Source organism: Furipterus horrens, unplaced genomic scaffold (assembly GCF_987537825.1).
Source record: "Furipterus horrens unplaced genomic scaffold, mFurHor1.1.pri manual_scaffold_1, whole genome shotgun sequence".
Taxonomy (NCBI): Eukaryota; Metazoa; Chordata; class Mammalia; order Chiroptera; family Furipteridae; genus Furipterus; species Furipterus horrens.
The window spans coordinates 32,478,026-32,494,331 of record NW_028327171.1 but is presented as its reverse complement, the minus strand read 5'-3'; the positions used below and the strand labels follow the sequence as shown (position 1 = coordinate 32,494,331).

Here is a 16,306-nt window from a genome sequence, read left to right as displayed (position 1 = left end):
GCACAACACAAAAGCAAATGAAGCACTCTACAAGAAATTCTGAAATCAGCTTCTCTCTGCTCTGATTCTTAGAACGCAAATTTGTAAAATGGATTTTCACAACACGACTATAAAAAGGACGACTTTCAGTGGACCTTTCAACTGCAGTCAAACCATTGTAATAATTAGGCTCTCCATAAAAGATGGGAAACGATGATCCAGAACAAAACAAGAGAATATAAATTAGAGTTGACTTTGCAAAGAGACAGATTTTTAAAAATTCCAATGTTAACGATCAAGTTTAATCAGTTTGGGTCAGTTTTATAAAAATGTGGAAGAGTGCTACAAAAGAGAATAAACATGCTTGCTAAGATGATAATACAGTTTTATAATAGTGGGACAGTAAAACCGTGTATTGGGTAAAACCCGTATTTAAATTGTTTGGGGGTAAAGAAATGCTTAGAAACAGGGTGGATTTTGACTTTCAAGTAAAGTTGATAAAGGATGTAATCTGTTTCGTATCATAAAAACTAAGGCCATTTAATTAACATTTTTCTAATACCTTTCTACAAGATTTTATTAGAAGGGATTTTTCTAAGTTAAAATTTTCCAATAGGCTTTTCTGTGAGTTATTTTATTTCACTTTTTTTTTTTCAAACTAGAATTAGCTTTGTGGGAGTTGTTTTTTTCTTGACAATACTGCCTAGAAAGACTAATTATTGTTTTTAGATCTCTTTCATTTCATGTTTTAAAGTCCCTGCAGTGATGTTTTTAGATTTAGGAATTCGAAAAATACTGGCATAACTGCTAAACCATAATTTCAAAGTAGCTTCAGCTCCTGACTGATATCTTTATTCCCCCCTGAAAATATTGTATTAACTGTAGTAATTTATCTTTGTAACAGAAGGCCACACCAAAGATACTACTAAATTAAGACCATAATCACACTCAAGTCATAAAATAGTAGATGCATTAAAAACACTTTTATCCTTGAAGGCCTAATGAATTTTTCTCTTACTTCTTGAAGTTTCTCTAAAGTACTACATAGCTATACTGCTTGTTGTACAATGTCTAGCTGGAAATTTATACTGAAACAGACAATGCATGAATATTTTTAAATTTAACTCTCTGAAATTGTCCCTGGTTGCTTTTGGGAGCAAGAACTGGCACTGAGAGGTAGGTAGGGCAAGAGCAAAGGCAGAGACTTGGATGATGAAAGCTGTTTCCAGAATAGGGCTTCAAGAGGTCCAAGTATGGAGAGGAAGCTTGAAAATGGTTTATTCCTTCATTATTCACAGATTTTATTTACATCTGTAAGCACCCATCTGTTAAAGGTGAAGTAGGCCAAGCATCTAAATGATTCACTGAGTTTTTGTATTTAATTCTGAATATTCATTCTGTCCTTTCCTTAGACATCTTGTAGACATCTTACTTTTACCAACCATTTTCAGGGGTGGATGTAGCACATTGCTTTAGATTTGGTCACCCTACTCCTGCCTCTCTCTCCATCCTTTGATGAGTTTCCTCATACCTTCTTGTTTCTATACCCTTCACCTAAATCAAATCAAGATGACCCATAGACCCCCTACCCACCTCCAACAATGCCAGTTCTCATTTATGATGTTCATAAGTTTTGTGTACTTAAGGAATAGCTCTCTTGATGCAAGTTTTCCTCTAATACTTCTTCATGAAACCATATTGGTTGTAATCAGACAGATCACTTACAATTTATTTAAGTTGACTTTTTAGACTGAAACAAGACCTGCCTTTCCACTCATGATAATTAGAATTACCTGGGTGTGTGCTTTGGGGTAACATTTTATATGTGTGTATATATTCTGCATCATAGGAAGGAACATGATTTCATTCAAACTCCTGGCCTGCCCTAACATGGTCTACAAGTGGAATAAAGTTCTCAGAAACCCAAGACATTATTAATCTTGTCATTTGCACAAGGTGATAAGTCCTTTCATTTTTAAATGGGCCCTTGACAGCTGGTATTTAGTAAGGAGAATAAAAGAAGGCTGCATTTCACTCTGAATAACAAGAAATGTGTCGATAAGAGATTATCTAGTGCCTGATGTATATTTTGAAGAAATAAGATATAGAAAGACGCATGATCCTCAGAGAATACCAGGTTGGAATTCACTTAGGAGATCCTGCCAGATCTCTTGTGGCTAATGAACAGCAGCAAGGTTCTACAGTGTTTGCAGTTGGAACAGGCATTGTTCTCGTTTGTGCTTTACCTTATAAAGTTTTAACTGCTTCCAGGACGATCGTGGCTGAATTGGCACACTTGCTTTCTCTCTCCTTCGGGCCATGTCAATGATTGTATCAGAGTGCTGTGACACTAAAGTCGTATTATTATTGCAGGCGTATTATCGACTCAATTATCAAGTTATTTTCTTTGGCTTTTTACTGAGAAAAAAATGTTTTCCTGCATCACCCGATTAATGCAATTTATGCAAAAAAGAAGGGAATGTCAGCTATGTAAAAAGTAAATTCGTGAGCCTTTTCCACTTAAAAAATACATACACACACAAAATGTTTGCGTAGACTGTCAGGTAATTTGTTAATGTGCTCTTCCTTTACAAGGATTTCTGTCCACATTTTCAATGACCTCTTTTGATGTTAAAATTATTATTGGCTTTGGGCATTTTCTTTGCTTTGCTTTTAAGTCAGGTTCCACTTTTATACCAAAGTTATGCTCTGCTGTTTTAAGATGAATGCCAGCTGGCAATACCCAGAGACTGGCTTTGTGAACGATGCCCAAGCTGACTTTGGGGGATATTGTTTGGCTGATAATTTACTTCCTTCACTAGAAGATGAAACTGTCTCAGACATAGTTTGCCATTTGATATTTACATGATAAAACAAATAGCACCTCCCCTTTCCCCCCTCCAAAAAAGTTTTTCTTATGTAATAATGCCCAGGATACTACATTGCCATAATATTACACAGACTAGTAATTTTACGAAGATTCTCAGACCACATAAATGGAAAATATGGTTATCTAAAGTATTCTGTGCACATTTGAACTAGTTAGTGTTTGCATGGTATACAACACCTTTCATTCAGGAAGATCTCAAAGTCCATACTAGACTTCAGCTATTTCTGCAATGGTGCCAGAAAGATAGTCCTCAGAATGTATTACCAGCCATCAAGGAGGAAAACATGTTGATCAATGACACAAGAAAAACCCCCAGCCTAGTAAAAAACCCAAAAATGATTTTTAGCTTCCTTATCTTGTAATGATGGAACTCTTTCCAAACATTTTGACATCATCTAGACTGACCTGTTTTCATAGAATCAGATGAAAATGGCCACATTCAAGACAGGTGGCTAAGGATATTTCTCATGGAGTCTGCAGAGAGAGCCTAAGAGATTATTTAAAGGGACAACTTGCATGGCTTTCAGGCTGGCTACATTGTAGGCCCCAGGTGTAATAAGGGCCCTTTATCACTTGCCCTATGTATGCAAACTAGGACCAAGAGTCAATTCTCTCTGTTTTGTTTCCTTCAATAAATTATACTTGGTTTTCTGTTCATGTTACTACTGAAGAGCTAAAAATGTGGCAGGCAGTGGGGGTGGGGGGGACTTCTCCATCAATGCTTGTCCTGAAAATAACCAGTAGAGACTATTTTTTATTTTGGAAGCAGATATAGCAAATAATAACTGATATTTCTCAGTTTAGACTGTCACTCTAAAGTATAGGATATCGTCTCTTTGGAGAAACTAAGGAAGCTAAGCATGGGTTGCTTTGGTGAAGCTTGGACATGATAAAGCTTCCATTCTGTTGGACAGATATCTTTACATTCTGTCATCAACCTCTCTGTCTGCTAAAGACACTTCTTGTTATCTCTTACTAATTAGGCTCAGAATATATAATGGGGTCTTTCTTCCAGAAGCTAAAACTTGACATCACATCTGCCCTTTGGAATTGGGGTTTTCCACATTGCTATGGATAGATCAGGGGTCCAGACTCTGTCTCCAAAAGCCAGCACATGTGCACACATATTCTCTGCAGACTTGGTTTTACCTCTTTGCAGCACCAAGACTGACAGATGTGCTCATATCACATGTTGACTTTGTTCATATATGCAAACTGTCACCTGCCTCCCCTCCCTCCTGACCTCCAAACATTGAAGTTCATTCAGTTTTTCCAAGTCTTCTGACTGGTAATTTGAATCAAGCTATAGAACATAAAGCATTCAGGCTGAATGTTGGGAGCTGAAAGAGGAAGAAATCAACTGTCAACTTTAAAGTGGAAAGATAGCAATAGTCTGAAAAAGTTGTCTCTCACTCCAGATTTTGCAGGGAGTACATTTCTCTATTATTTCAATTATTACAACTTCCTGAATAGGTGGAAGGTCATTCATAATTCACACCTCTGTCATTTTTAGACATGCCAAATGCAGTCTATTAAGCATAAATAAAACTTCCAGTGCTTGACCAGGAAAAATAAACAGGGATTTGTAACAATGAGGCCTTGTTCATCTTTTTAAAACTAGATGATGTGTTTTTCTTTCTTATTTTCCCTCTTGTGCACTGAATTTTCTGTCTCAATAGTACAAACATAATACTTTTAATTGATCCAAGCATTGCAAACTAGACAGAAGGTGGGTCTGACAGATTCTAGATTTTTCTATTTTATAGGATAATAAATATGAACCCACATTATTACTATTTAGAAATACAAATGGTAACATCATCAATCTGATGGGGGATTAGGTTGAACACAGGCCCTGACACTATAAAGCAGAGTGAAAGACTTTTATAACCTGTTAGCTTTCTTATCAGAATGCTTATGTGTCCACATTCTTGTTTGTGGCTGTCCTCTTATGCTTAAATAACGAAAGAAAATGGATATTCAATAAACTATGTTTAATTCTGATTTCAACTACATATAATATATAATTACATATAACCTATATGATATATAATCAGAACCCATTATGGGCCTTTAAACACTCAATTATATTAATATATAAAATATGAGATTGCTAATACTTGATGCAAATTTAAAATTTCCCCCAAACACGTATTTTGCCACATTTATATGTCACATATGAAATGTCCAAGCACATATATACTTACATATAACATTGTATGAAAACATACCTTTTAGAAGTCTAAAAGTTGCTAAATCACATTCACATCACCACTGCTTTTTATCCTTAGTTTAGCCTAATGAATGTTAACTGAATTGATATTCTTTTGGCGTTTGAAACTGGTTTCAAGTTTGATTAAATAAATTAAATATAATAATTATATTCGGGGTAATTCTTATATACATGAATAATTTTATATTTATGCCTGAAATTGGGAATTTTACCAGTAGTAAAGGTGAACAGTTTTAGAGGATTCCTAGTTTTATTTCCAAACGTCTGAATGATTTAGAATTTAAAAAAATATTCAGACATTTCACTAGTGTGCCAGTTTAGCAATATTTAAAAATAAAAGAATACAAAAAATCTATGAAAACATTTATTATAAATATTTATTCTTATAAATTCAGATATCCAGGGATGCATATATAATATCTATTCTTAAAAAATAGAAATATAACTTTCTAGAAAATAAAAAGAGTCTAGCAAGATACTGGGAAAATTTTTTTTCTGTGATAAAAAGAAATGACCACCTCTACTTCCAAAAGTTCAAATGTATGGAGAGATAGACCATATTTATGGAAAGATAGACCATATTTACAACTTGTTGTGCTTCTGGAATTTGGTATTAACTACCAAAAACAAAACTCTAGAAGAGGCTAAATATTTTATCATGTTTAAAAACATTTAAAACATTTTATTATGCTTTCTAAAAAATAGAATTCTTGTATAATCCTATTATCTTACTATAAAGCCCATTCCTTTTATCTTTCACCTTATATTGGGAGGGATTGAGATATTTCTTTTACTAGATCATTATGAGAGAGAAACAGCAAAATAACAAATCGACAACCCGTTTGTAACAATTCAAATTTTTCTAAGTGTGAGACTTTTGAGCCCCTCATTATATACTTGAATTTAATTCATCACAAAATCCCAGATCCAGGACATTTTTATATTGGATCCAGATAACATTTTCCATAAACCCCTGATGGAAGAGGAGACCTGTTAACTCTTTTATGGAATTTAACGAAGTGATTGGCTTTCTTCCATTTTTTTTTTTTTTTTTTTTTTTTGCAATACAAAAACCAGTGAGGTTATATTAGTAGTGACTCTGTTTCTGGTACATAACTCAGATGACATAATTTGTAGGACTGCAATATAATTGAGATTTTGAGAGTATACTGATTTTAAAGACATTATGATTTTATTTTTATAGACATAGTCAAGCACACTTAACACACAAACCTGCGGAAAAAGCTACATAAACCACTTGTTTTTTATTGTATTTCTGTTTTCTGAAACACCTATTTTATAACGTAAAAGCATAGATGTTATATCTTATTTTCTGAATGGGATTGATTTCTCCAAGATTACGTTCCATCATTCCCCTATATAATTGTTCTGAGGCAACAAGCTATCATTATGTTTTCTTTAAACTATACCCCCTACTTCTCAAATGCCTCCTAGTGTATTATTGCTCAAATGTAAACTAACTTTATACATCTCTGGATTCAAGTATTCAAATTATACATTTGGGCCATTGTAATTATAGGGGCAAAAACATAATTTTACCTAAGTCTCTCTAAAATCCTAAGAGATGAGATATAATGAAGATCTCAAGTGGTAGCAACACCTTGAAAAAAACCACACTAGATTTGTAAGGGTGCGGTAGATGGGACTTCGAGGCACATTCTTATTGCTATATGAGGAAGCGTGCCCAGAATCTGCCCTCATTACTTCTGGAGCTTGCCAGTTCTTTTCAAACCTCAGTTTCATGAGCACCATAAAAATTCACTTAAAATCGAAAAGAACACCCTGAAGTTAAAACCCACTCTGCGTTGCCTTGCCTTTCTTGGCCTGGAATGTCACCTTTTACCTCCAGTAAATAAAGCCAACATCAACACTCTTCCATGTCTTTTATTATTTTATGTACTCAATATTCTTCATATGACAATCTGGACACTTAAAGGGAAATTACAGTAGTGATATATGTCCCCACAAAGAGAATTGTCTTTATAATATATAGTTATAATGTAGTCATCATTTTCTTTTGTTTCTTGGACTGTTCGTATTGGATTGAGTAACTCTAAAATGGAATTAAAAGAGGCATGATTAATAGCAGACTACAAAGAAATAATGGTACCGTAATAGTATTTTAAAATGATGTGGCATGGGTGTCTGAGCAGCATTCCCCAACAGAGACAACTGTACTGTTTTACGGTCTTGCAGGGCATTGTCTCTTTAACCTCACTATTTCCGAGAAGCCACTGAAAAGTTCTAATATGTCACAATTCAAATGTCAACATGTTGTTGGAAAGGAAGCTAATAAGTTAAACCTTTGAGGGATGCCAAAAGAAAAAAGAAAAAAAAGAGGTGATTCAAACTGTTGAGAGAAGTCCATTGTTTTCTAAGGGGAAATAGAACTCCAGAATGAAACAGGGTACTTACAAGCATTTCACTGGAAGGTTTGGGGAAAAAAGCAAATGCACACTAATTTCTTCTTAATCTGGTAACTTTCTGAGCAGAACTATTTATCTCAGCGTACTTCAAAAGAAGGAAAAATAGGAAGGTTAAGTTTAATGGGATATAAAGTATAGATTTGCTGGTTTTTATAGAATGAGCGCATAGCAAGGGTAATTGTCCTAAGATAATCTGGATTCTAACTATGGATAGATATAAAGAATCTTAGGTTATATTTTAATATATAACACTTTATGTCTGACATTATTATCTATAAATCAACTTAACATAAGCAAATTACTGTAGAATGAAAAAGAAATTTTTGTTTTAACAAGAAAGAAACTAAGCAGAAAATACCTTTCATTGAGTTATTATTATTATTTGTAATTTAGCACAATTTTGTGCTGTGGTCTTTTTATAGAGAAATAAACAATTGGACTTTAGAGCCACCTACTGGAATAAAGAGGCACGTACTTAACATCTTCTGCTTCTCAAAAGATAAACAAATAAATACTACTAAAGTTATGCACATTTCTGTTGGTCTTTAAGACATTAATTTACCCAACATTTCTCAGTTTGAAATATTGAATGATCCTGTAAGAAACCATAGTTAGAGCAATTACTTCTAAAAATAATGCCCATTTCTTAGTAGGGTATACCAATTTGTGTTATGTGCTTTTTCTCCCACATTGGATTGTGATTGAGCAAAATTGAACCCCTATTTTGTTGTTATTATTGTTGCTTCTCTCTCTGTGTGTGAATGTAATTGGTCTCATTTTTCAAGTTAATGTATAACTTCATTCTTTCTTCCATAACCTCTGCCTGGTTACGGAATTGTTGTTTGATAAACCATCCTAAAATAAAATTAAAAACTAAACATTTTTTATGGCAAAATGAATAAGCACCTTAAATATTTTTATGATTAAATGCTTTTTCATTGAGATATAATGGATACATAACATTATATTAGATTCAGCTGTGTAATGTAACATAATGATTGATTCTATGTTTGTATGTATCATGAATGAAGTGCTTTTACAAATGAAAAAAATCCTGAAGTCTGGACAAGTAAATTGTTCAGTGACTTGCCTAAGGTCACAGAGCTGGCTAGGGGAAAGGTGGGCAGCTCTTGGAAATTATAGGTCAGGGTTCTTTTCATACTTGCCCCACTGCTTTTTAGTTAGTCATTAACGGATTTATTAAATCCTTCCTCTCCTCAACATTTTGCTAGAAAGTAAGGGAAATAAGCCCCAGTAAATGAATCAATTGAAGGCATAATGCCTGCTTTCAAAGAGCGGGATCAGGAGCAAGGGCATGAGGGCAGGTCCTGAATGGTGAGAGAAGGATTAAGTTTTAAAAAACAAAATACTCTCCTTTGACTGTGTTCTCCACAGATCTTGCTGTCATAATTCTTTATGTCGTGTCCTTCCAAACTGTTACCTTAAAAGTACCTTGTTGAGAAGGTGCTACTTTTGAGAGCGAATGTGCTCAAAGGACGCGATTGTGCTCCTGGCCACCCTTAGATAGCCTACTGCTGGATAATGCGAGACGTTTCAGCTCTGAGTGCCTGTGTGGTTCACTCAAAAGAGTGAGGAATTCAGAGAAGGGGAAGGGCTTCGTTAAACATCACACCGGGTACATGTGACATCAAACCTTGCATTAAGAAAATTTGATTCGTGAAGTGGGATTTGGAAAAGATTTGTGAATTGGCATGGCAGTTACAGCTTTCCACTGATCATCAGAGGGCCAATTTGCAGTATGTAAAACAGAAAGTCACACATCTTTGGAAAAAAAATAAAAGGACTATTTTTGTTAAGGTATGAGAAAATGTACAGATATGTTAGTATTTACTTCTCTCTTTCTTCCTACCCACCCCTGTTTGGTCCCTTTGAAGATATTTTACAGAGTAGTCGCAGACATTGCGCCGGGAGAGGAGCTCCTGCTGTTCATGAAGAGTGAAGAATATCCCCATGAAACTATGGCCCCGGACATCCACGGTGAGTCGCGCCCACAGCACCACGCGCGCCGTCCTCATTTGGAGACTGAGGGAGCATCCAAAAGAGTTCATCATACTTGGTGTTTGTTAGTTTTCCCGGCTATTCAATGTCAGTTTTAACACATCCCTTCTGTTGGAGTGGCTATTTTCTTGGTTTGACATATGGCTAATATTACTATGAAGCTAAAGTGACCTGAAATGGAGCTCAAAGGGAATTTTGAATATGTAGACTGAGACATCACATAGTTAAACCTTTTGTCAACGCCTCAGACCGTTGTGGGAGTCCTTTCACAGAAAAATAAGTCAATCCAGAGAGCCTGGTTTTGAGCTTTGTACATCTGGTGGATGTTTCTCCCCTCTAATGTTCTATAATATTACTGCAAAAAGTGTTTCTACTTGAGAAAAATCCCAGCCAGCATGACCATAGGGGAGAGGGTTAGGGGTGGGGCAAGTTTGGGAGAAAAGTATGGATAAGGAAATTTTAGGACCAGAAGAATGTTTATTTGTCAGAGACCTATTCTAAATCAATGGAAAGGGGAATCAAAAAGAATTATAATTACTAGTGATGTATGTTTAGAGAAGATAAAGAAAATATTCTTCTTGTGTTGATTTGTATCATTAGGAGGAGACTCTTAATACTGTTTCTCTTTCTCTTTCCTATTTCTGTTTCCTAATGTAATGTGATTTGGTTCAGCCTAATCTAGTGGTGTCTTTATAGTGTTTTGTAGTTGGAAGGACCACTGGGAAGGGTTACCCATCCCAGCTTAGCTGAGCGATGGCAATGTGCCACGTCCTATCCCTCTGGCATTCTGAATGCAAGAACCTCAGCCTCTGCTTCTGTGGCTCCTTCGAAGGAAGCCGCCACTTCAGGCTCGTTACTTGGACTTTTTTCCTTTGGCTAGCTGCGTTCCACTTCTTTGTAGATTATACCCGTTGTATTTTGGGGAGCCTTTTGGAAATTATTTTCTTCTTAGAAATTCTGACAAGCAAATGGTTTTAAGAAATCCCGTGTTGTCAATGAGCCCAGTAGAGTTTGAACACGAATGGGAAGTCTGCCTCAAAAGGGCTCTGTGACAGTGGGGAGAACTTAGATTATAAAAAATATAATCTGGGCTTTGTCTGGTACAAGGCATCTTTTATTAGTGAATCGTAGATCTAAAAAAGGGTTTCAAGCAATTTTTTAGGAAATTTAGATGGTTAATTTACTGTTCTAAACAGACTAAATAGAAGTAACTGTTCTTCTTTGGGGGCTGCCACTGACACATTACCTTCCTTTACAACACACTTGATCCCGCCAGTTGCCATTTGTTTTCAATATGTTATATCCATATCCATCCATATACCATGTATGTTATATATGAGGTCTATCCAGAAGGTAGCCATGTGATATGAACAATAGGGACATTTATTGAAGAAGATACAAGATACGAGACACATTGTACATAGAATGATGCCTCAGTCCCCTTCAATGTAGGTACCTTGGGACCTCACAAAGTTCTCCCAATTGCCATCAGCTGCACCGTTGTATTTTCTTGAATCTCATCCATGGTCTGGAATCTTTTCCTTTTCAAAGGTGATTTTAGTTTTGGGAAAATCCAGAAGTCACAGGGCACCAAATCTGGGCTGTCAAGGGGCTGAGTCACCTGGGGGATTTGATGTTTCACCAAAAACCTCTGCATGAGACGTGATACATGAGAGGGCGCATTGTCGTGATGCAGCTACCAGTCACCAGATGCCCATAGCTGCCGCCTTCTGGATCATCTGAATAGTTTCTGCAGAGGAATGTTCAAGCTTAATGCAAAATTCTATGCTGATTCATTGCTGTACTCGCTCAGTGATTTTGAATGCAACAGCCACACAGTACACATGCTCACTCAACAGAATCTACCGCCTTGACGACTGACTAGTACAGTGACATTATCATTGTTCACACATGCACATTCCAGTTCACTCTCCTTGGCTGCCAGGTTGTATCGATGTCATGCAAACCATTCTTGTTATATTAATAATGGCTGGATTTTTTCCGGACAGGCCTCATATAATGTTTATGATATTTAAATGGTGATTTGTATTTTATACTTCTAGGATTTAATGTTTTGTAGGAAAGAGAAAATAAAACACGTGCACTGTACACATATTATATGTTAGCTATTACATGTTTTCTATTTATTATTTCAATTAATCTTTACACATGTTCAAATCTGTATAAAAGGAATTATTTCTGTTATACAGATAGGGAAACTGAGGCTGCATAGGCTAAGTGAATTGGTGAAGACCATGTGGCTAGAAAGTGGTAGAGTCAACATTCAAACCAAGGTCTTGCTGTCCTTAAAACCTAGGCCTTTTCCATTTATTACATGGCCCAGAAATTCTATTTGTGTTCAGACTGCTGGCTGAGATCCTAAACATAGACCTTAAATATGTGACTGTTGTAACAGATGATAGGCAATGTTTCCACTACCTAGTTAATGTCATCGGGAAACCCGTCTTTAGAGTTGAGGTGATTTATTTTAGAGTACCTCTCTCTTCCTTAATCATCTACTTCCGAAGTTGACAAACCTTACTGATTCTACATACTAATTTCTTCACCTTTCTGGCTCCCTGCTACTGTTTTACTTTTAACTAAACTAGTATTCTATGCAGATCACAGCAGCTGGCATCCCAGTTGACCTCTCTGCTTGGCTTCTCACGTTTCAGTGGGGCTTTCCAACTTTCAGTGGCTTTCTCTTCCTTTCCTAGCAGGGACCTAAAAAGCCCCTAGTGACCTGCTACCCTCCCTAACTCCATTTCCCACTCCCTCCCTGCACACACCCTATAAACCTGTCATAGTTCACTGTAGCTTTGCTGTCCAGGAGCCCTCCGTGCTATTTCTTGCCTTCATCACTGGTCCATATTGTTCCTGCTGCCTGCAGTGTCTGCCTTCATCCCAATTCACTTGCCTGATTCTTGCTTAGTACATTTTTGGAGCCTCTCTCTCTCACATTAGGTGGATTAGGCATGTTCCTCTGAGCTCCCTTGAGCCTTGTGCATGCGTCTGTCATAAAACATATCATACTCTGTTCACATGTGTACCCCCTTGAGTTTCTTATATATTAATTCCCTAGCAAAATGCCTAACATACAGTAGGTGACTAATGTATTCCCTCAAAAATGTTCAGTCAGTGAACAACTGGCTATAGGTCCTGGCTGTAGGTTTATAAAACAAGGATTATGTCTCATGTTGTTGCCCTGGGTGTCTTTCAACATTGTGAGCTACTTTCAAGACTTCTGTGATTGTGTCTGTGTGATCTGTGCCTAGTAGTATGGGCTCGCGAGTGGGCTCAAAGCTATGCAAATGGAAAGAATAGGAATAATACCATTACTCCTTGACACTTTATGACCTTGTTATCACTAGGTCCCACTTCTACTCTTTATTTATCTCACTGATTTAAGTGCAAATTCATGCTGTGTTTGCTATTTAATAAAGCCATGCCAGTTAGCACCGACCCTGGGGTAACGTACATTAGCTCAAAAGAAAGCTAAAAACTTACTTCCCATGTCGCATTATAAGAAGTAATGTAATGAAGCATTTCGAGTTTGCTGATGTTCTAACAGGCTTAGGCATGGCTCAGATGGGGACTGTGTGCTCCATGCATCTTCAGGTATAATGGCACATGGGACAGTGATGGACTCAAATCCTGTCACAACCACTTAGCTGCTTACTGACTGGTTACTGAACGTCTCTGAGCTTCAGTACCCTCATCTGAAAACTGGGATTAAAACCTGACACGTGATTCCTTATAATTAGGTGTTCAGGAATGGCAGTAATTCATGTATGAGGATGAAGAAGTAGATGGTGCTCCTTAAGCGGTCATACTATTTTTAATATCCTGTGAATATTAAATCTTGGAAGGGTTTTATCTCATAAGAAGTCTATATTGTACCACAGTAACCACTTATGTTATTGTTCTAGGTTCTGTCCTGGCTTTCTTACATATACTATTTCTAACCTACATTAAAATTGAGGTGGTAGAAATGAAAACCAAGTCATTTCTATTATGTCTTCCATAATTCGATATTACCTCCTGGGTTGTGGTGGCACTTCCTGATCTCCCAGTCTTGGTGACACGTGGATTATTTTCACAGAAGAACGGCAATATCGCTGTGAGGACTGTGACCAGCTCTTTGAGTCCAAGGCCGAACTAGCAGACCACCAGAAGTTCCCATGCAGTACCCCTCACTCAGCATTCTCAATGGTGGAAGAGGACTTTCAACAAAAACTTGAAAGTGAAAATGATCTCCGAGAGATACATGCAATCCAGGAGTGTAAGGAATGTGACCAAGTTTTTCCCGATTTGCAAAGGTTAGAAATGGCATGTTCTACAAAATATGTTTATTGACTCTGCAATAAAATGTTTTTATGCTGAATTTTCAAAGTTTATGCAGATGGAAAATTTGGAACTGCATTGAGCCTGATAAGTGTGTTAGCAACATGTTCAGAAATAATTTTTCTTGGGAAATTCTCATCTGTAAAATATTTACAATGAAGTTGGAATTAGTTATTTGGATGCCAGATAGAAAATGTTTATCTTTTATTTAAGCGGTGCTATTGCCAACTGAAAGTTTAACATTACTGTAAAATATAACAGAGGAAGAATTAAGTCTGCTGGAATGACAATGATGCTAATTAAAGTAACCATATACTAATCAATAAAGCTACCTCGAGTAAAGCTACTTCTGCTACTCATTTAATGAAAGGTAGACAGTCTTTCGGTATATCAACATAACCCATGGATTGCATTTCAACTATTGAAACTGTACATATATAAAACAATAAGAAAAGCATACTCAGTGAAGAAAATTTTGCATTTCCCAAGGAGGGAAAATAAACATATTCTAAGTGAAAAAAATTGTTTAATTCTTATTTTTACTAAAATGAAAATCATATTTTAATCATATATAAACTTTTGATAGCTTTTTGAATTTAACTCAAGGACATTTTAAATTTCCATTAAAGAAAACAGCAACCCTGGAACCCATCCTTTAAAAAAACATACTGATAATTATGCTACCAAAGAGTTTCTCTGATCAGTGATGAATATAACCAGCTAATAGAGTTTTGGTTTGTTTGTTTCTACTTAATGGTTTTTGCCTTGGTCCACAAGCAGTTTTAATAATTGTATTCATTCTTTTGCTTTTAAATGTGTAAATGAGCCTTGGAACCTATAGTCAGAATTTCAAGTGAACATAACATCATTGTATTTAAATGGGTATGGTAGTATATTAACTGGGCTTATTCAAGACTGTGAATTACTCAGTTTGTCTTGGACATTCCACCTATTTCACGTTACCATTTTGTTTTCTTTCTTTCCTTAATCCTTCCCCTTCTTCCCTCTCCTTTTCACCTCTATTGATTGTCCCACCTCCTCTTCTCTGATGAAGGACAGGATTTCATACAGCACTCATTCATTTTAATGCATAAAGGACTAAAAAGTCATCAAGCACAACTCAGTCATTGGGGAAGTTGAAGCAAAAGAATGAATCTCTAGCTTTGAAAATTCAGGCCTGATTTAACTGTTAGAGACTTTTGTGGGAATAAGCAGGCTTCCCCAGTATCCTTTAAACTCATCTTTACTGCTTAACATAAATTCGCACAGAGAATATATCTGTTATATAGTATGTTTGGTAAGACATGTATTGGTAATTTAAATAACATTGCAGCATTTTCCTTAAATATAATTGTGTAAAAATTAAAAAATAAACAAAATAAAAATAATAAATTACAGTGAGTAAACCAAATATTTATACTGCAAAGCAATATTTGATTTCAGATTTTAAGTATATTTCTTCCAATTTTATTGTCAAAAATAAAGGATAGCATTATAAAACAAAATTGACAGACTGAACACTAAAATATAATTCTTACTTCCAACTAGAAGTGTATAGCAAAACTTCTTAGGTAGAGAAAGCTTCTCATTATGACTAGTTGTAAAATTAAGCCTGAGTCAACTCTGCTTAATGCCACAACTGACTGTCAGTTTAGCTCTTTAAGTCACACAGTCAGTGGAGAACAATAAGACCCCTAACTATCTGGCATTGGATAAATCCTCAAAACTCACTTTTGGGTAGTCAGTCAGCAGGGTATAGCATGTCACTATGAAACCTGACATCAGGCATCCAAAAGGCTGTATGATGTAGCCATGTGCAAAACCTTACATTCTCTAAATATTTCCTACTTCATTGAATCCTTAATTGCTTCTTATGCGTTATCAAATGAAAAATTTTTCATGACATGATACATTTCTCAGTTCTGTATCTTTTATGTAAAATGTTGTGAAAAGAATACTTCCTCCCCACACCAAGTAAAAGGGCAAAAAACAAAGGTTGATATGCAAAAAATGGAAAGAACACAGAAGAGTTCTATAAATTGGGATAAAGCTCTATAGATTGGGATAAAATTCTATGAAAAGTGAAGTCTCCGTAATGACTGACTGGATTGTTTCTATGTTGATAAAAACAGTGTACATTTGCTTTTGTGAGAAGCATTTGCCTTTTAATTGCCTTATTACTCAATAGCTGATAATTCCATGAAACAATATGGATTTTATGCTAGGTTAGAAGACGCAAAGAAAGGAAAATTCCCTTTGCTTTCCTATGTTTGCCCCCACTATGTGCCATTTAGTATACTCTAAAGCTGTATCATACCCTAGGAGTCAGGGCAGAAGTCAGACTCTATGTATACTTTATGTATAAGCCAATCTTTTACCACTAGATTTCAGAGC

General features: G+C 35.9%; 1 protein-coding gene across 7 annotated transcripts in view; it reads left to right on the top strand.

Moving 5' to 3' along the window:
• MECOM (MDS1 and EVI1 complex locus) overlaps nt 1-16,306 on the top strand; it is a 551,717-nt gene that overhangs the window by 495,962 nt on the left and 39,449 nt on the right. For all 7 annotated transcript variants that reach the window (XM_090273623.1, XM_090273601.1, XM_090273584.1 and 4 more), the window contains 2 exons: nt 9,445-9,547; nt 13,671-13,887. In XM_090273623.1, the coding sequence (XP_090129749.1) occupies nt 9,445-9,547; nt 13,671-13,887 (320 nt within the window). The remainder of the gene's footprint in view (nt 1-9,444; nt 9,548-13,670; nt 13,888-16,306) is intronic.